The following is a 19,916-nucleotide window of genomic DNA, read 5'->3' as shown; positions in this document are numbered from 1 at the left end:
CGCCTATAAACCCTTGGGAGGAACAGCTCTGGCCCTGCCGAAGGGCCTTCTACCTGCAGCCTTCCGTTCCCGGAGCAGGTCGGGCGCGCTGCCCGGCGGAGCGCGGGGCACGGCGTGTGGCGGCGGCGGGAAGGGGAGGCCGACGGGAGCAACGAGCACCAGCGCCCGCGAGCTGTTTTGCCTCCTCCCGCGCTGGCGTCCCATTGGCTCCGCTCCGTGCCGCTCTCACAGCGCCTCTGCTCATTGGGTGCCGTGGCCGCTGAGTCCCGCCTCCGGTCCCTCGCGCCCTCCGGCTGTGGCGGCCCGCCCTGAGGAGCCGCGGCTGGGGCCGGACCCTCCGTCCTGCCGTGTCCCGGTGGGGGCCGCTGGCCGCGGGGGTCCGGGCGGGCGGCACCTTGGGTGGGAGGGAGGCAGCGCTACACTTGCAGATTCAAAACTGCGAGTGACTTTCCAAGTTAGCCCAAGCGTTTGGTTTCAAAACCATCAGAAAGGGGGAGAGGGTGCTGGCTGGGTGCTCAGCAGCTCTGGCAGGAAGAAATGTGGTGGCGGCGTCACATCGGCCACGCAGGAGCGTCTGGGTTGGAAGGGTCCTAGATGGATCAGCGAATCCAACTTTTCAGTGAATAGTCCGTCGAGGGATGGAACCCTCACCTGGGCAGGATGCTAAGTCAGCAGTCCCCTCTGGGTAATGACCACGCAGACCAAACACAGAGCAGGACGCTCAAGAATCAGCGTTTTGTCATCGCTTACGAGCTTGTGGCTTGGGTTGGAAGGCTTCCTTTCCTGCCAGGGTCAGTCCCTGCGGTGGGCCTGACTCTGTCCTTTGATTTTGTTGCAGATGGTGGCTCCCTAGGCGTGGCGTGGAGACCAGAGTGTGATCATGGCAGCTAAGGCTTGCAGCCCCTCTGAAGGGGCCCTTCTGTCTTCATCAGCAGGTTCAGTCCTTACTCACTTGAATGACTCTGATATGCTAAGTAGATCCTTCCCCTGGGGCAAGCAAAGCAGGAAAAGTCGTCTCTCTGGGCTCTGTCAGCTTGGAGCATCACTGCCTGGTGAGCACATTGTTTCGGGACTGAGTTCCCATTAAGCTTTCAGGCAGTTTCAGTTCTTCCTCTTCCCCTTCCTCAAACTCAGAGGTAACAGTAATAAGTATCTGCCAGGATGCACTTGTTCAGTAAACACCTGAGCCATGGGTTACTGCAGGCTGGGGGAACTTACAGGGAAAACATTTCTGAATAGGTGCTCACAGAACCTTTGAAAATTGTAGTGCAATCACTTGGCACTTTGCAGCCTAAAAGATTGGTGAGGACACAGGTATTTCAATGTCACATACTGTGAACAGTTTATTAAGTGGCTTCCAACTAATGCAGTTTTTTAATAAGGGCTTGAGCACTTACTGCAATAATTTAATGATGGTTTCATTTTTAATTTGAGAGATTTCAAAACATTTTGAAAACTGCTAAGTAAAAAATAAAAGTTACCTAGTCTGGGTAAAATTTACGAATGTTGGCAAGTTGTATGGACTAAGTTTATGTGTTCCAGATTCAAGAAGAAAAATTTATTATAATAGTTTCTGTTTTCATTAGTTTCAGTGATTTTATTTTCTTGTAATTTCTTTAAAAATCTAGAAGCATGTATTTTGGGATTGCTTGATATTTGCTTCAGCTGACAGGTTTTTTTTTTCTTTAATTCATCCCTTTGATACTCCAGTAGTAGACTGTTACAGCAACATTGCTGACCTTTATCTTTTCACAGGGGAGAAGTGGAGCTCTTACTGTTTGTCTTCTCTGACAGCTCGTAACATTTGTACCAGCAAAACTGGTAACTCATGGGCTCAGTGGGATCCTGCCTCCCTCTCTGCTTCCATTGGAAGTTCTGCTTCTTGCTCCTTTTTACACACCCCAGCTGTGGAGGAATCCAGCCAGCTCCTCCCAGCTGCTGCACGTAACCCAAACCAAGCCATCTTCACCGTGGATGCCAGCACAACAGAGGTATTGCAGCAGAACCTGCAGCACTGAGCTCCCCATAACTGGTACAGGTGGTGTGATAGCAGGCTAAAATGACTGTTTTTCTCTTGTGTATCTGCAGGTAATCAGAGTGCCATTTAAAAAAAGTACATATATGTATAAATATATATATAAATGGTAATCAAGGCATTTTGTAGTCTGCTCCAGCTCAGTAGTCTTCTAAAGACTGATGACTTTATTTCCATTGCAGGTTGGAGTTAGCAAAATACACAAAATAATAGCGGGGCAAGGATGTATTGAGTCTTTTTTCAAACAGGCCAGGGAGGCTGTGGACTTCCCATTCCTGGAAGTGTCCAAGGCCAGGTTGGATAAGGCTTGGAGCAACCTGGGCTAGGGGAAGGTGTCTTTGCCCATAGCAGAATGTGCTTCAGGTCTTCTCTCTGTAAAATACCAACCCTGAAATGTGTTTGTGGAGGCACGAGGTTTCTTTATCTGCCCCAGTAAACATCTCATTTGCATTGGGAGGGAAAGAATTTCTCTGTTCTTGTCCTGAGAGGAATCTTAAGTTGGGTCCTGAAAACTTTAGAGACCTGTGCCATTTTTTAGCTTGAACTGACAGTTTGGGTTTGCCCACTTTAAAGACTCTTGAGTCCTGATTTGCTCTGTTGCACAGGCTCCAGTGTGCCAGTGACCCCTGTGATCACTGCACACTTTTGAGCTGGGATGCAATTTTGTAGCATTGCTTCCAAATACAACTTTGTGGTTTTGCCTCCATGGATGTCATTGCTTACAGTTAAAGGAAGGCAGGAAACCTAAAAGGAAAGCAATGTCTCAAAACCTCTTAACCAAAAAGGTGTGTGGGCAAGGGATGTCCTAGAAAAATAATCTATAATGAACTCAAAATTGTAAAGAACCATTTTATTTCCACCAAGATAAAGGGATATTGTAAGACATTAAAGCAACAACCTGAGGAAATTATGAGCTCTTAAAAAAAGTATAGCTTTTATTCTTTGTTTAGGTTTGGTTTATTTCTGTTCTTTTCTAGATCCTAGTGGCCAATGACCGAGCTTGCAAGTTGCTTGGGTGCAGTAGTCAGGAACTCATTGGTCAAAAGCTGTCCCACTTGATATCCAAATCTGGTCAAGAGGCATGGGAAGCAGTGGGTGAGGAGTACCTAGAAACTTCTGAATGTTCACCCTTGGTTTCAGGAACTGTGGTATGTGAAATGTTCAAGGAAATATTCTCCACCACGTAAAGTGGTTTTGTAGGCTTTGGATTGGGAATTTTTTTTTACATTTTCTAAATAATTTCCTGATATATTTAACTCCATGGGCGTGGGGCAATTATGTAATTTGCAGGACTGTTTGGTTTAAAAGTTTGCAGATGTGGGAATTCAAAGGGCAAAAGATGATTTAAATGGACGCCCTTGAGAGCCTTGCAGCTGTCAACACCTGTAGTCACTGGGACTTGACCAAATCAAAATTTAAAGGACAATAGTTTTTTAAGAAATTGTTTAACATGGAAGAAGTTTATTGTGGAAAATTTCCCAATTGTCTGGTCTTTAAAAATATATTTTAAATTATCTTAATTTGGATTATGCGTATTATAAAGGTTGAAGCCATTGAAACACTGTGAAATGGCTGTGCCAAAACACCGTATTTGTGCAAAAGAGGAATTGATATTTTGTTTAGAATGGGGTTATTTATACGAGAACTGCATGAGAAAATCTCCATATAATTTTCTTTTGCTGCTGTTGTGAGGTGTCACTAGAGAATCCTTGGAAAATGAGCTCATATTCTTTCTGGTGTGTTATTTTTGAACTGAAATTGTTGGTATCTCAGAGCATTGCCTTCCTGAATCCTCAGTTGGATATGGGGTGGGGGCAAAGATCTAAGTTTGATTCAGTGAAACCTGAGATTAAAATTAAATGTCTGATGGGGCACTCATTCTAAGCTGTTCCAAATACTTTATAAGACTCATTGTGTAAGCCATAAACCCATTCTGTCAAGTTCTTATAAAAATCATAAAAGGCTTGGGACGAGCCTTGCAGGCTATAAGATAAATAAACATTTTCTGATCTGAGGAGAACCTTCTCCCATAAGAAATTAAACTGCTGTTTTTACAGCTGAAAGTAAGGACTGTGTTATTAATGGGGAGTGTTCATTAGCACCATGGGACATCCCTTAAATGAGACATCTCTGAGAGGCACTTCACGCTGAATGCAAGGTGTTAGAGTGGTACATTTATTGTTCTGAAGTCCTTATGCCTTTTGACTTCCTGAGGCGAGGAGAGACAGTACAAAAGTAACAAGATTTTGTGTATTATTTTCAGACATTTTAATTTCTGTATTAAAACTGCTTGTTCCTGTAAAATACTAGTAAGTAGTCAAGAAATGGTGTTTTTCTAATAATGATAGGGGGGTATCTTGGCTCAGTATCTTACTCCTGTTTGAAGTTCGTTGTAAGTTACCACAGTCTTAGTAAGTCATGTCTCCATTTCTGGGTCTGGTGGGAAGGTGGATGTTATTGGCCACCTCAAGGAGAAGATCCCAGTCTCAGTCTGGTTGAGGCAAATAAGAAGCAAGGACACCCAGCGTTGTGTGGTCGTGCTGGAGCCAGTGGAAAGAATTTCAGCTTGTGTTTCCTTCACGGTTGACGTAAGTGTTTTCCTAACAATCAAACATTTTGCAATTTGTCAGAGTTTGTGTGTGAGTGGAAGGTGTCTGAAAGGCAGCAGGCACAGGTTGCTGTTTGTGAACATGGAGTGTGTCTGTGGCAGGGCTTGAAACCAGGGCTGTGCATGCAGGATCTGCACATGGATCTCTGCTGTGCCTCACCTTGACATGTTTGACAACCTACACAGAAATACTCTCTCCTCAGGGGACATCTTCTCCTTGAACAGGGTTGATTTGGCAGGGGGTTGGTACTTTGGGGTGTGGATGCCCTTGTGAAGGGATCATTTGGCTGAGGAACAGTTCTGTGAGGAGCACTGGACACCTCTGCCTCTCTCCTGGGGCAAAGGGCAGGCTCCCTGCACAGTGACATGGGAATATTGTTTTATGCTGTGTCTGCTTTCACTGAGTGAGTTGTGTCCACCAAAGGACTGCAGAATGAAATTTCCTGCCATTGCTTACATAACTGCAGAAACAATTGTCAAAGCATTGAGTGGACTGCGGCTAAAATGTTAAAATTTTAACAATCCTGCAAATTTTCCTCCCCAGGGAAAAATTACATCATGTGATCTCCTTTATGCTCATCTCCATGGCTACCCAACATTGGAAGCAGTAGCTGGACTCCACATAAAGGACCTGATTCCTTCTGTGCAGATCCCTCCTCTAGGCAAAAAAATCCCAAAGGTGTAGTATGAGCACCAACCTCATTCTTCCATAGCTTTACCATTTGGAGTGCATGCTGTTTTCCCTCCTTACATAACAGAAGCAAGCCTTTTCAGATTTCAGCCTGATTCCCCTGGAAAAGGGTGGGCTGCCCTTTTGTGGAGCTGACCTCTCACTGGAATCTGTCCTGGTGAAAGCCCATTTTCTGCATTCCTAGCTTTGTAAGACACTGTGCCCTCTCTGTAAGCTCTTTTAAGATTCCTTTAAATTCTTTAGCCCATTTCATTCGTGTCTGTCTGAGGAGTGAAAGAATACCCAGGTGTTGCAAATGCCAAGAAAGTGGGCAGATAGGGAGTTGAAGGAGGCCTTCTTATGAATGCCTAATTTGTTGAAAAGCTGCCGCATAGACGGGTCTTCATCTTCAGGGTATTTGTTTAGTAGTTCAACACTGGATTCCAAATCCTTAAAAAACAAGATATTGTTCATTTTGATATTCACAAGATTGGTTCCTTTTCTTTTCCTGCTCCTTTTCCCTGAGAATTCCTGTGTCATTTTAGATGAACAATGCAATAAACCCAAAAGATTTGGTTAGTTAAGAGATTTTCTGTGTGACTTTTGTTTGGTTGGGTTTTTTGCTTTAATTTAGAACCTGAGGATCCAGCGGGCTGCAGGCCGATCCAGAGAGGGTAGCATGTTTCCCCTCAGTTTAAAGCTGGAAGTCAGCCAGCTGGAGGAGCAGCAAGCAGCAGTGCAGAAAGATGAGATTCCACAGACAGAAGGCTCTCTCCCAGGCTATCAGTACTCTGCTACAGTTGTGGTTTTCTCCACCATCAGTGGTCTTATCACTGTCCAGTCAGATGGAATCATCTGTGGCATCACCGATAGTTTTGCTTTAATGCTCTTTGGCTATGAGAAGAAAGACCTGTTGGGAAAGGTAAGATAAGTTCATATCCTCCCAGAAGACTGATACATGAGGCAGCATATCCACTGGAATTGTGGATCTGTTTTACCCTCCTTGCCATCACAAAACCCGTGTTCCACACGTTCAGTGAGTGAGGGGTGGGATGACACACAAATTCCTGTGCTGGAATTGCTGCGACTTGCAGTGCTGAGGAGCTGCTATGGATTTCAAGTAGCCCAAAGCAAGCTGCACAGTTCTGTGTTCTCCATTGTGGGTCACTTTTGCCTGGCTGTCCATGAGGATCAAGTTCACAGACACAGATTGTCAGCATTTGCCCCCATCCTGTGAGAGCTGGCTTAGCTTTATAAGGTTTCATTCTTTGTTTTAGAACATTACATTCCTGATCCCTGGTTTCTATAACAACATGCAAAGAAGCAGTGGCTGTTCCTTGCCTTTAGCTCTGGATGATTCCACAGGGACAGAAGGTGAGTGCCTTTCTGAAGGTGTCAGTGCCTGCCCTGTGTCTGGCTGCTATAACCAAGGGGAAACAAGCAGAGACAAGAGGTTCACCCACAAACATGAGAGCACTCTTCATAAAAGCAATGCCCCTCCACATGCAGTTTTTAAATCAGGTTGCCACCATAACCTCAGGTAAAGAGAATTGTTGACCTAAGATTGAGCTTCTCTCTTTGTTGCCAAGAAGATAAAACTGAATATCCAATTTGGAAATTACAGTGAGAATAGAGGATGATTTGTACCTAAAAAGCACTTCCTTCCTCCCTCCTTCCCCTGCTAGGACCCTGTGGTATTTTAAAATGTGCAAAATATAGCTTCTGTGACTGTATTGCAGTGGAGCTGTAGCTACTTAGGATTAATATTTTAAGGGGAAAATCTAATATTCTGAATTGGCTTGTGCTGCTGGCTAATATTCAATGTTATGGTTGCTGTATTTCAATCAGGGAGGCATCACATATTCCTCTGATGCAGTTTGCATCAGAATTTATCAAAATTTTACTTCTCTGAACACAGCACAAATAAACAGAAGCAAAGAAGCCTCATGTTTCCATATCTGTCTTTTCTGGCTAGCTCTGCCCAACACAGAGAGCACCAGCAAGCTCATGCTTTCATCCATATCACATTTTAGGCTGGTTTTGTCTCCTTTTTTCCCCCTATTTTCTTTTCCTCTTTGCTTAGAAATGCACGTCTGTGCTGAAACCAATGCACCCCACTGGGACAAAGAAGAGTTAGAGAGTGTACAATTTCTTAGGTAATTATTTGATGAAATGATGCCCCTAATCTAGGAGTAGTTCAGTTCTTCAGTGAGGAAGCATTGTTGGCACTCAGCCATTACTAGTTAAAAGATTGTTCTAGATTCAAATCTAGATTTGTTCACTCATTACCTTCTTCTGCAGCAATAATACTTGGTTTACTTCATCTTCCAAACTCATGTTTTTCTTCTGATCTGTTTTCACTGCGGAAGGAAAGATCTTCATCTCCTCTTCTTTCAAACATGTTTAGAGTCTTTTTTTATCTTACAACTTCAGTGAGTTACATAAATCCAGTCCAGACCTTTTCATTATATGGGTTTGGAATGGGCTGTGTATGTGTGGTTTGAGCCTTTTTTTTTCCTAATGCTGCTACTGTATGATCATTTTCATTTCAGTCTCTTTACATTATTGGCATTTTTATGCCTCTGAACTTCAAGTAGCTAACACATGATAGCAATATCTGCCCAAGAGCTTTGCTAGAAAAGCAAATTTTGGCAGCCCTAAAACGTGTAGATTCCTGCATGTGCTGATTTCTCAAAGTAGAGTGGAATGCTTGTATTTTGACTGTTTTGCCTCAATCAAGCCTTTTATACTTAATTCCTTAGGGAAAAGACAGACCAAGGCAGTTTCCAGGTTCATTTTTAATCACTGTAGCCTCTGAAGCCTAAACATAAAAGTTTAAATTGGTGTGGTTTTGTTTCCTGTTTGGTACAGGGAGCAGCTTCTTGGCTGCATCTTTAGCACACCTTCTGTCAAGAGATGAAGAGCAGAAATTGGAGGAACAACACAAAGATGACATATTAATACATGATGAGAATAAACAAAAGAATGGGACCAGTTTCTTTTCTCCTCCCTCACCTCCTGAAGCAGCATCCACCCCCACTAATAGGTAGGCATTTCATAGACTGCATATTCACTTGGGAAAATGAAGAGCTGTGATGGCAATCACCAGCAAAAGCTGATTTTTTCACCTGCTTGGTGTCTGTGGGAAGGTGTAGCAAGGGCCTTCCATGCTTTGCTGTCTTTAGAATCTGAGAGCTGTTTGCAAGACAGGCTGAGCTGTCCCTGCCTTACATTTTTATTTATATCTGCACAACCTACCATTGTAAAGTTAGAGAAATTTCAGCTCTAAAGGGCACTGACTGTTTCATCCAGACTAAGGAAGGTAATTAGGCTCTGTCTTCACTAATCATAAATAGTGGATGTTTATCTCCTTCCAGCTGGTGTTGCACTGAAGTCAGGTTACCTGGAGGGAATTCTAAGTGTGAATTCTAATTCTAATTCCTTCTGGTGCTTGGCATAACTGTCAGGTCATCCATTAAAACAGAGTACTGTGTTACTGAAGTCCAGCCACTTTTTCTTGTACATTTCCAGGTCTTTTTCCTGTTACAAGGTTAGAAATTCTGTAGAAGTACATATCTGATGCTCATGGCCTACCTTAAGTCAAATTTTAAGCCTTCCACATTAACAATTCTAGCCTTCAGTAAGTATTTACTATCCATTTTAAAGTATAGCTTATTACAGCACAGCTCTTGCTGCATTTTAAAGTGGCTGATTGTGTCATTTTTTTGTGCTCTCCTGGTTTACATCTCTCATATCATACCTGTAAGGAAGGACTGTAAATGCTCTGCTTCATTGGCTTTTTAGGCTGCATTTTTACTAATGGAAATGTTTGCAGAGTACCTTGTGCCATGGGCTTCAGTAAACCCCGATGGAGGGAGACATCCATCTCCTGTTGGACAGACAAGGGAATTTCTGTTTTCAGGACTGGAAGCATCCTACTGACATGCTAAGGCCTGAACATCAGGCCTAAGCACCAAATTGACTTACAAGATGAATCTTGAGCATGATGTTATTAATACCATCAAGGTCATTTAGTGGAAAATAGATGATCAAAACGTTTATACTAGTTGTTCTTAATGCCAAACCTGCTGTTGGAGAGTTGTTTGCATAACCTTGTGTAAGATATATTAAGAAATTGTCCCAGGAGATGTCCCTAGAGGCTTGTTAGTAGAGTATTTTAGGCAAAACTCTCCCAGCCCTGGCTGATTGGGAAGTGGGCCATCAGAATCAGATGTTTTCTGCACAAAAAGTTGATCAAGTCATTCAGACTATTTGATTTGGGCCTATAAAGCTGGACCCCTTTTTTTGCGTGAACTTGGAGACCTCACCTACAAGTGGATGCACTGCGTGTGGATTTTCCCAGTTGCTGGGAGGGGTTCTCCAGGTCCTCCCCAGTAATTGCAGACTCTGGATGATGGCAAAGGATTTAGGCAATTGGTGATGGATCTTTCTCAATCACTATTCTTTCTCATATAGTAATGATTACATGCATCACCTTGCTTACTTTTGCTTGTTGCTAAAGCTGAGTGAGTAATCAGCTTATTGTTCTATCAAATGTATCCTTTTATTCTGTGTTGCCTCAGTATTAACAGTAAAATAAGACCATTTTTCCATTGGTGTCTGTGCCCATTCTATTGCCCCCATCAACTGGCAGAACAGCTGCCATGTGTATGAAGGTTGGTTTTTTTTTTCTTTTTCTTTTTGGTGGTAAATGGTTTATGATCTATATTTAGAAATAAAGCTAGAGAAGGAAATTGTCCATAAGGAAAGAGTGCCATTTGAGTGTACCTGCTCTTCTTTGGTAAATTTGTCAGGATTTTGGATGCCTGTGCAAACAGCTTTCTGCCTTTTGCTTGTAAACTCGAAATAAAACTATTGGTCCAAGTTTAAAATAATGGCTATATTTAAATGGGTATTGTACAGTAGGAGAGTTTTCTTATTTTGTAATCGGGATGTCACTGATAACTCTGAGTCTTTGTACTGAGGACAGCCTTGCTACAGATGGGCTCTCAGCCCACCAGAGAGCCTCATCCCACAGGCTGCCTTGACACAATGGCACAGTACAGAACAGTGGAAAACTTTAGGATCAAATAATTCTCAAGAGATGCTGTCTGCAAGGCTCTCTCACATCATCTGACTCAGAACAGTGGGATTTAGGTCAGAACTCGGAGATTCCAGAGAGAAGCAGTCATAGTGCAGTATCTCCTGCAGTAACTGTTGCCTGGCTGCCTGTTTGTTCCAGACAAGAAGACAATCTAAATACATCATCCTGTGACCCTGTGACGCTGCCCTCTGAAGTCACTTGTAACTCACCTGGAACACCAACAGTGGATGAGCCATGGCCTGGGACAGCACTGAATTGCAGACAAGACTTTAAAAGCCACATGGTTCCAGGGCAGGTGTCAAAAACAAACTCAGTGTGTGATGCAAAACATTCCAGCCTCGAGCACATTGTTGCTGACAACTGCCTGCTAAATGATCCTTCCACCTGCTTTGCACGTGAAAAAAAACCTGTCTGTGATGTTTGCTCAGGAAATGAAACAGGCTGCAGTGCTTCTGCACCAGGAGCTGCCACCACCCCTGAAGATGTGAAAGAATCTGAACTGAGCTGTATTTGCTCTGGTCTTGAGGTACTGGGACTGAACACTGCTGTCAAGGGGGACTCAGACAATCCTTTAGCTCTCGTAAGAGGATGCTGCTCTGATGCAGTGGACTCCAAAATGCTAATTGAGACAAACTTTGGTGCCTTTTCCACTCATCAAGGCAAGCAGCTGCTGAGTGGTGTTGCCACAGAAGCTGATTCTGGATGGCTGGCCTCCAGAAGGCATTTACAAAACTCTGAGGAATCCTCCAAAGCATTTCCTGAGAAACCTGAAACCCTTGCAGAAACTGTGAGGATCAGAAATCCCCTGAGAAGCAAAAGTAGGCCTGAAGAGCACTGTCAGTTCCTCAGGCAAGAAAATATGGAGATCAAAGTAACATCAACGCCAGTGAAACAAGAAGGCAGGCTAAGTCCAGCGGCTCCTTTGACCTGGGAGATTCTGGAAGGCAGCTACATTGGGAACTGCTGTCACAGAGATGGTTCACAATTCAGTAAGTGAAACCTTGTCCCCTTCCCAAGCTCTAATTGGGGTGCTCCTTTTCACCCACAGTTTTGCAGAATGCAGACAGTTCTGGTTAGAAGCTCACAGTGGAGAGGAAGGAAGATGCATCTAAGAGAAAAAAATGGTATTTAAGTCTACCTAGAGGGTATTACAAACGGAGGTGGTACAAAACACAAAGTTGGTAAGAAATTAATCTCTGCTGAAAAGTCAGAAATACTCTCAAAACACAATTAATACGTGTGAACCTGATAGCTTTTTCTGCGCAGAAAATACAAACTCCACTGTAAAACTGTAAATTGCATTAAAATTTTATCATGGAATCAGTTTCATTCACTCCTTCAGCTGCATTCAGTGGCTTGTTGAATAAAATCTCTGTTTTTATTCACAGTGGAAATGAATAATCACAACTGGACACTGACAAGTCTCTGCTGGAGGTGGGAATTTGGAGGTAGCTGATAGGTACCTCTAGAATAGCTGTGCTGGTGTCAGCCCCTCTGAAGATTCTTTACTGAGCAGGGGTTCCTCAAATTCTGAACTTTTTCTCAAGAGCTCAGAATTTTGTCCTAAAGCGTCTGAGGTCTTGTTCAACACTAAAGTTACATTCCACCATTTTCATTTCCTCACTCTTTCTACAGGCATACTCTTTGAGGTGAAATGTGCAGAACTGCAGGATCCCACTGTACTTTTCTGTGTCTGGGTGGTGAAAGACATTTCACAGAGCCAAAAGGAAGCTGTGGCAAAGACTCAGCATTTGCTTGCCAGCCTGGCAAACTCTTCCCAGTCTGTTGCTGATCTTTCTACTAGAAGTCTTGGAGAAGTAAGAAATCCTACCTTTGAATATTGAGCATTTCTCTCCTTGTTTGACTGTTAAGCTGAAGCTAAAATCAAGAAGTTTTTCAAATCAATGACATGAGTTGGTGCGGTGGATTCTGTTTCTTTTTCTTCCCCTACTTTTTTTATATATTAAAACAAAATCTCAACTGCTATTTTGTAGCACTTCTGGTGTGGGGCTTAGTGTAGTTACCTTTCCAAGCCTGAACAAGGCAGTTCCAAACTGCAGGATAATCAGGAGTACAGTTCTCACTACCAGATCCAAAGATTCCTCCTTTTATCTATTCTTGCAGATGTGTGTGTTCTTTTCAGCATTTATTAATTTTATAAATGTGATCCTGTGGCTGGTCATTTTTTGCTGCTATTGTAACCTCTATATCTGTATTTAGGCCATCAGATCAGCTTCACTTTTCGACAATTCCCGAAGAGCTGAAGATCTTGAAGGATTAAGAGCATGTGAGGGAGAATATGCAAAAAATTACAGCACTCTCAATCTTATTGGCAAAGGCTCTTTTGGCTTTGTCTGGAGTGCCAGGAGCAAGAAAGATCACCAGGAGGTGAAGTATTTCTTGTAGCTCTATTGCAATAATAAATTAGGATGAAAATTGAAAGGTTAGAGCATTCATACTCCGTTAACATTACACTCTCAGAAGCTTCTCTTTGGTAGTTTGGGGTTTTGCTTTGTTTAAACAGAAATCTGTGATGGAAACAGGATAGCAAAGCATTCACATTGATGTTGTGTATAAATGTTACCCGAGACAACAGGTGCAGAATGAGTTAATGAACTATAAATGCAGCTAATTGAACCTGTTGAAAGAAGTAGACATTAATCTTAATAGAATTATAGGTTTTAGTCTTCTGTTACTAAAGAGAATGGCAAACCTCAAAATCTTTATTGTGCCATGACTCAAGAATGGGGAGTAGACATGTTGAGATTTTGGCACCTCCTCTTTTTCAGGAGAAGTGTTTTGGGTGCTGAGAGGGCAGGTTCTGGTGTTTCTCTTGCATGGATGATAATTGCTCATTTCCCTCCACTGCACCCATGTGCTGTAACTGGTTAATAAGAGACCTGGCTTGTCAAAGCCTTTGGAATCCAGAGCAGCAATAAATATATTCCATTTATGCGTATCATTTGGCTTCTAGGACTAAATTAATTTAAACACATTTAAATATACTATAAGCTATTCACACTGGGTTACTTCCATGCCTCTAGTAACGTGAGGCACTAACAGATTTCCTGGAAATTAACTTGCCTGGCACTCAAAGCCATGCTTTGGCAGGTGATGCTGAATGCTGTTGTCTGCCTAGGTTGTTGTAAAGTTCATCTGGAAGGAGAGGGTGCTGGAGGACTGCTGGGTGGATGATCCTGACCTGGGGAGGGTCACTCAAGAAATTGCAATCCTGCACAAGCTGCAGCACCCCAGTATCATTAAGGTACAGTGGCTTGGAATTGCTGCAGTTTGCACTGCATCGGGTGGTTTGTTTGCATACTGAGTTTCTGGTGTTCCTCCTCAGGAGTCAAGTGTCCTGTCTGAATCCTTTCAGGAAAGAAAGTAACCTGTTCATCCTGCTTTGTTTTGGAGGGTGCGTCACAGCAGAGTGTTGCTTCCTTCCACACTTTTACCCCAAACTGATCTGAAGATGAGATTCTTAACAGGAAAAAAAAAAAAGCTATATCAAGATAAGATACTTATCTTGGAAGTGTGATGTCGCATCTGATCATGTACTAGTTCAGTAAATAATCTTGACACATCTTGTTTAATACTCTCTGTTTTGAGGTTATTGGGTTTGGGTTGTTTTGTTGTTTTGAGGTTTTTTTTTTCCTTCAGAAAGAAAATTCATCTTGGATTTAATTCTGCTCCCAGTTTTAATGCTGTACTCTTTTCAAGAATCATTTGTGCTCAGTGAAATGAGACTTTAAAGGTTATAACATACACCAATTAAATCTCCAAGAGGAGAGCAGTATTTGTTTAAAAAAAAAAGAAAGGCATGTGATTAAACAGGTCTTTCATTTATAGGTGCTGGATGTATTTGAAAATGAATGCTTCTTCCAACTGGTGATGGAAAAGCATGGATCTGGTCTGGACCTCTTTACATTTATTGATAACCAGCCCAACTTGGATGAGCCATTAGCAAGTTATATATTCAGACAGGTGAGAGCAGAATTGCTGCATGCAGCTGAGAATTGGTTAATGTAAGAACCAGGATTCTGTTTCACTTAATACTGGCTAATCAACTGGCGCCCTGGAGTTGTCCTCAATACTTGCAGAACCTTTCCTCACCTTTCTGTAGGTCTGATTGAAATGCTGCCTGCAGAAACCTTGTTAAGGTTGACTTAGAAACAACAGACCTTTCCAGGAGCTTACAGCCTGTGAGGGTTTCCCCTGGAGCCGTGGCCCCTCAGCTGTTACCAGTACAGCACCCTGCCCCTGTCACCCACACACCATTCATGTGGCAGTCACATTTCCTCTGAGGGAGGAGGGAGACTCACAGAAGCTGCCCCAAGCTTACAAAAAATTATGTTTTCACTTACTTCAGTGCTTAGCTTAGATTGGTTACAGGAGTAAAGGGCTCTGCTCTTTAAATCAAGAAATTATATTGGATTTTAACGGTGGCATAATGCAAAGTAACTCAGGAGCCTGCCCGAGGGCTGAATTGCCCTTTGTTTAGTGAGTTAACCACAGCAGCAGTCCCAAGTAATTTCCCCTCACGAGTTTTGGAGTAAATTCCTTGCTCTAGGGTATGCAGGGATTGCTGTGCACGTGGTAACCCCCCCACACACACCCTGCTGTGCCCAGGCTGCCCTCAGCTGGGGTGCTGATGGAAGATGGAAGCCAAAGGTGTCCCTTCAGCCTTGTCATGGATCAGCCCTTTCCTTAACCCAGCCTGGGGTTTGTAAGGCTGAACTGTTCCCTCAGATCTGCACTGCATTTCTCTGCAGAGGCAGATTTGCATTATAAATAGAAATTTTTCTCCCTCAGCCATCTGCTTTTCTTGGTAAAAACGTTGTAGGAGTCAGGATGGTCTCCAAGGTGATATCATTCCCATATTATCCTTAATTATGGCATTAAAGCATGAATCGTGCAGGAAAGAGAATGGAGTTGAGGAGTGACTATGTTATTTATACCAAACTTGGCTCTTAAATGCTTTGTCATCCTGCAGCATGGAAGGCACACAGTAATATCTTTCTGGAGAAACCAAAGGACCCTCCAAATGAAGCTGGGATAAAAATAGAGTAACTTGCAGGATTATAGCAGTGAGCTCCAATGCTCATAATCACATCCTGACTGCAGCATCCCCTCCTCCTGCACATCTGTGAGATGAAAGCAGCAAAAGCTCTTTAAAGTGTCACTTCCAAGAGCACTGCAGCAACGATGACAGGCAGGCCTGAGGCCGTTTCCAGTTACCATAATTAGGATGTATATCTTGTTTAGGTAGTGTCAAAACAAGCCACAGTGTGACTCGCTGAAAGCTGTGATGCCACATCAATTATCCAGGGACTCAATGTAGTAACACCTAGTTCTTTCTGTCTCTTCCAGCTTGTGTCAGCTGTTGGGTATCTCCACTGTAGGAACATCCTTCACAGAGATATCAAGGATGAAAATATTGTCATTGCTGAAGATTTCACAATTAAATTAGTGGACTTTGGTTCGGCTGCCTACCTGGAACCTGGGAAATTATTTTATACCTTCTGTGGGACCATTGAATACTGCTCACCAGAAGTGCTGTCTGGCAAACCGTATGTCACCCTCTGAAAAGTCATTTTTGTGCCCTCACACCAAAAAAAAACCCCATGTGGGCAGGGCTGGAACAGAGGAACCAAGCTGCTGTGCCATCGCAATGCTGCTAGAACAGGAACTGCAGCGAGATTTAAGGCACTGCAGTGGCAGAAATCACTGTGAAGGTTTGAGTGCATACGAAGTAGGGCACTCTACAGCATCACTCAGGATTCTAGTGACAGAAATCAAGTTGTAAAAACTTGAATATGTGCGAAGTTATTTCTAAATCTGTTGTCAGGCTTTCTGTAGCAAAAGATGCTCTTTCAGGGAGGTGGAGTATGCAAGTATTGCTGTCGATAGCGCCTTCTCCTGCATGTCTGTGCTTTGTGTCCTCCCACTCATCCTCTCTGGTCTCCTCTTTTCTACATGCTTCCCTCTATTTGAATTTTTGCAGTTTTGATCCTTGTTCATCTCCCCACTGATTTTTGTACTCCTTGGGACTCAAGGATTCTTCTCTTGCTGCTGTTTTGGATGTGCTACCTAAATCTTGTCTCTCTTCCCTCTTCTTTCCCTCCAAGTGCTCTGTACCTAGCAGCTGGTGCTGTCACAAGGAAGCCTCCCCATCACAGGGGTGGCACTGCTGTAACTGTACGTGCCTGGATGGATCTTGCTCCTGCTTCACAGCTGTTTCCATGGGTCCTCCTAAAGGAGTGGGGGGAGAAGCAATGCAAGGAGAGAGGAAATTCCTGCTGGGGATGAGATGAAAGGTGAAGCAAGTGGCTCTGCCCTGGGAGTTCCTCCTCTTACTGTGTGAAGGAACTGGCGTGTTTTCTCAGATGGAATTGAGATAGTTAATAGTTATTTCCAAATAACTTTTGTTTTGAAAGGGCTGGGTGGATGTGTTTGCTCTTCCACTTAAATATTTACTTGACAGTTTTGGCTGATGATGAAGAAGTTGGAGGGGTAAGTTCTTGTCATCAGCTTATGCATGTGGAAGTCTGGGTGCATGTTACACATGCTCATCAACAGAAACTGGTTAGCTGTTCTGTGGTTGGTTTTGTTTCCTGGAGAAGGATAATGCAGACTCCTCAAACACATGAGAACCTTCTCAGAATTCTCACCAACTTCCTATGTTAAAATAAAAATTGGAAAAAAGGGCTGGCAACACCTTTTTTTTTCTTTCACTTTCTTTAGCATATAGCTATGTACCTACAATCTGAGCTTAGGCAAGCTTATCTTTGCACAGGTACCATGGCCCTGAGTTGGAGATGTGGTCACTGGGCATCACCCTTTACACCCTGGTGCTTGGGGAGAATCCCTTCTGTGAGCTGGAGGAGGCCTTGGCAGCTGTCCTGAGTCCTCCTCGCCCTGTGTCAGAAGGTGAGCTCTTCCCATTTGCTTTTCAAAAGGAGCAGATCTCTTGGGAAGGTATAAACAGTGGTTTTTCACCCGAAATAAAGGGGAAGACTGAACAAAGTGCTCCCTTATGCATTACATGATGATTTGGAAAGCTGCTCAGTGCAGCAGAGTTTGGGGGATTTGTCATTGTTTGAACACAGACCCTATCTCTGCCCAAAATCCAGCCTGAGCCATCCCCTGCTGTCTCTGCCCAGGTCTCATGGATCTCATGGCCGGGCTCCTGCACCCCGTTCCAGAGCAGCGCATGACTCTTGCCATGCTGGCAGAGGATCCCTGGCTGCGACAGCCTGTCAACCTGGCAGATTACACCTGGGAAGAGCTGTTTGCCTCTGCTGAGCCAGCTGAGACCTTGGCCTAAAGGCTTCTTCATCTAGGGATGATTTAGAACAGTCTGAGCTCTGTTAGCAGGATAGGTCCCATTGGAAATTTCCCTGCTGCTACTCACATAGATTCAGTTTATTACTGTTCTTACCGAGGACATGTTTCAATGATGTGAGGCAAAGATTTTAATGTTGTTTAAATTGTTCATAACTTGGAAAATATTTTTATTGCCTGGTTTTACTTTTTGTATGTAGTTTATATATCTTTCTGAAAAGACAATGAATAAATGAATGATAACATGTCTGTTGGTTTTCTGGAGTATGTGTGCACAAAGGAGACTCAAAACCAGACATATAATTGCATGATTTGGGTGGGAGGGGTGGGTTGGTAATGTCTTTTTAAAAAAAAATATCAGAGTCCTGTCTATTTTCAGGAAAACAGTCCCTGACTTTGATGAGACAGAGATATTGGGAAGAAAAAATAGATTCAATAGAGAATTTGTTCGAGACATGGGTAACAGGAACAGTTTAGCGTACAGGTCAGCCGGGGTCAGGTTGCCTGACAGGAAGTGCTGGGAAAAGGCAGCGGTTTGGCTGGTTGCTGCAGGACTGCAGAGAAGCAACAGGACTCGGCTTAATTACTAATTAGCTTTGAATCCAGCTTTGGCCTCTGCTCTCTCCATCCGAGAGCTGCCCTCACCTGGGCTCTGGAGCCTGGGCTCACGCCCCGCGCCACTCCAGCGCCGGGAGCGGCTCAGCGGCCATGGGAGCGGGCGAGGCGCTCCGGCCGCGCTCTCCGCAGGCTCCCGAGCTCTTTCTGCCCCGAGAGATCCCGCCCTGCCCGCCCAGAGAAGCCGCGGCTCGGCCCCCGCCCCTCCTCTGGGTGCCCCGGCGCTGCTCCGGGCCGGGTGGCGGCGGGGCGGAGCGCGGGCGGCCCGCGGGGCCGCGGCCATGGCGGGGCGGGCGGTGCTGCGCGGAGCCGGGAGGGCGCTGCTGGCGGGCCCGGCGCTCCCCGCCGGCCCCGGGCCGTGCCCTCGTCGCGGCTGCGGGGAGGTGGCGGCGCTGCGGGCCATGGGCTTCAGCCAGGAGCAGGCCCAGCGGCTCCTGGCGCTGCAGCCCCGGCTCGGGCCCGAGCGCCGGGAGGCGGCGGCGGCGCAGCTGCTGCTGCTCGGGCTGAACGCCGAGGCCGCCCTGGAGCTGCTGGAGCGGAGCCCGGCGCTGCTGCGGCTGCCCACGGAGCGACTCCGGGAGCGCGCCGAGGAGCTGCGGCGCCTGGGGCTGGACGGAGGTAGGGCAGCGAGCGGGGCCGGGCGGGGAACACCGGGGCTCTGCCGCTGTCCGGCTGCCCGCTGACCTGCTGCCCGCAGGCCGGCTGCAGCGGGCGGTGAGCCGCTGCCCGCAGCTCTTCCACGTGCCCCGGAAGAGGCTGGAGGCGGCGGTGCGGCTGCTGCGGGAGCGCTGTCTTTTCACGGCGGAGCAGCTGCGGGAAGTGCTAAGGACCTGCCCCACCGTGCTGCTGGAGGAGCCGCGCACCCTCCACCACCAGTTCCAGGTGAGATCCGGGACCCACCTTCCTGCCAGAATGGCTACGGGAATGTGGCTGTGCCTGACTCCCCCCACCCCCCGTTCTGCCCGCAGTACGCCTACTTCAGAATGGGGGTCCAGCAGAAGGAGATGGTGAAGGCTCGGCTCTTCCAAACGCCCTTTGCCGAGCTCCGGAATCGGCACATCTTCCTGGAGCGCCGGGGGCTCTACGAGACCCCACACAAAGGGCAGACCCAAACTAGTAACCCAAAACTGAAGGACATCCTTCGGCTCCCGGAGAAAGACTTCCTGGCCAGTCTGGCCTACTCTACCCCAGAGGAGTATGAGGTCTTCAAGAAGCTGCTGGCTCGAGAGGAGGAGGAGGAGGAGGAGGAGGAGGATGTGGATGCACTGTACACAGAGGATGATGATGATGATGATGATGATGATGATGATGATGATGATGGTTTGGACAGTGATGGAAGTAAAACAGTCCAGGACTGAGGAGGTGAGGCTCCGAGGTGCCCAAGCCCTCTCCTGCTGCTGCACGCTCTGGGTGCTTTGGGCTCCCACCTCACACCAGCACAAGCTGGGTGGGGTACCAATAAATCCCATCTGTCAAATATAAAAACACTTGTTCCTCCTCCTTGACCAACTACTTTAAAAAACAACAACAAAACAAACAG

The 19,916-nt window shown here is 45.3% G+C and overlaps 2 protein-coding genes across 7 annotated transcripts; both read left to right on the top strand.

Moving 5' to 3' along the window:
• Positions 1–220: 220 nt before the first annotated feature.
• PASK (PAS domain containing serine/threonine kinase) lies at positions 221–18,016 on the top strand. Of its 6 annotated transcripts, none has more exons than XM_066194040.1 (17): positions 221–355; positions 839–1,052; positions 1,756–1,991; positions 3,013–3,183; positions 4,483–4,623; positions 5,188–5,322; positions 5,948–6,235; positions 6,591–6,687; positions 8,185–8,359; positions 10,556–11,406; positions 12,053–12,234; positions 12,638–12,805; positions 13,557–13,682; positions 14,267–14,401; positions 15,788–15,987; positions 17,214–17,347; positions 17,581–18,016. In XM_066194040.1, exons 2-17 carry the CDS (start codon positions 881–883, stop codon positions 17,742–17,744), a joined length of 3,375 nt encoding a protein of 1,124 aa, XP_066050137.1. In that variant the 5' UTR covers positions 221–355; positions 839–880; the 3' UTR covers positions 17,745–18,016. The 6 variants fall into 6 exon arrangements, with proteins under 6 accessions (XP_066050137.1, XP_066050139.1, XP_066050138.1 ...); XM_066194042.1 differs by lacking the exon at positions 221–355 and adding an exon at positions 611–685 and having other exon boundaries at positions 839–935; XM_066194041.1 differs by lacking the exon at positions 221–355 and adding an exon at positions 611–685 and having other exon boundaries at positions 1,795–1,991.
• Positions 18,017–18,657: 641 nt separating this feature from the next.
• On the top strand, positions 18,658–19,913 carry MTERF4 (mitochondrial transcription termination factor 4). Its single transcript, XM_066194038.1, has 3 exons — positions 18,658–18,994; positions 19,074–19,258; positions 19,345–19,913. The coding sequence occupies exons 1-3, from the start codon at positions 18,658–18,660 to the stop codon at positions 19,732–19,734; spliced, it is 912 nt and encodes a 303-aa protein (XP_066050135.1). The 3' UTR covers positions 19,735–19,913.
• Positions 19,914–19,916: the final 3 nt, after the last annotated feature.

The sequence above is a fragment of the Chamaea fasciata genome, unplaced genomic scaffold (genome assembly GCF_029207755.1).
Source record: "Chamaea fasciata isolate MVZ Bird 193981 ecotype frontalis unplaced genomic scaffold, bChaFas1.0.hap1 SCAF_11, whole genome shotgun sequence".
In the NCBI taxonomy this organism is placed as follows: domain Eukaryota; kingdom Metazoa; phylum Chordata; class Aves; order Passeriformes; family Sylviidae; genus Chamaea; species Chamaea fasciata.
The sequence above is the reverse complement of the archived record's forward strand: the minus strand, read 5'-3'. Positions and strand labels throughout refer to the sequence as shown.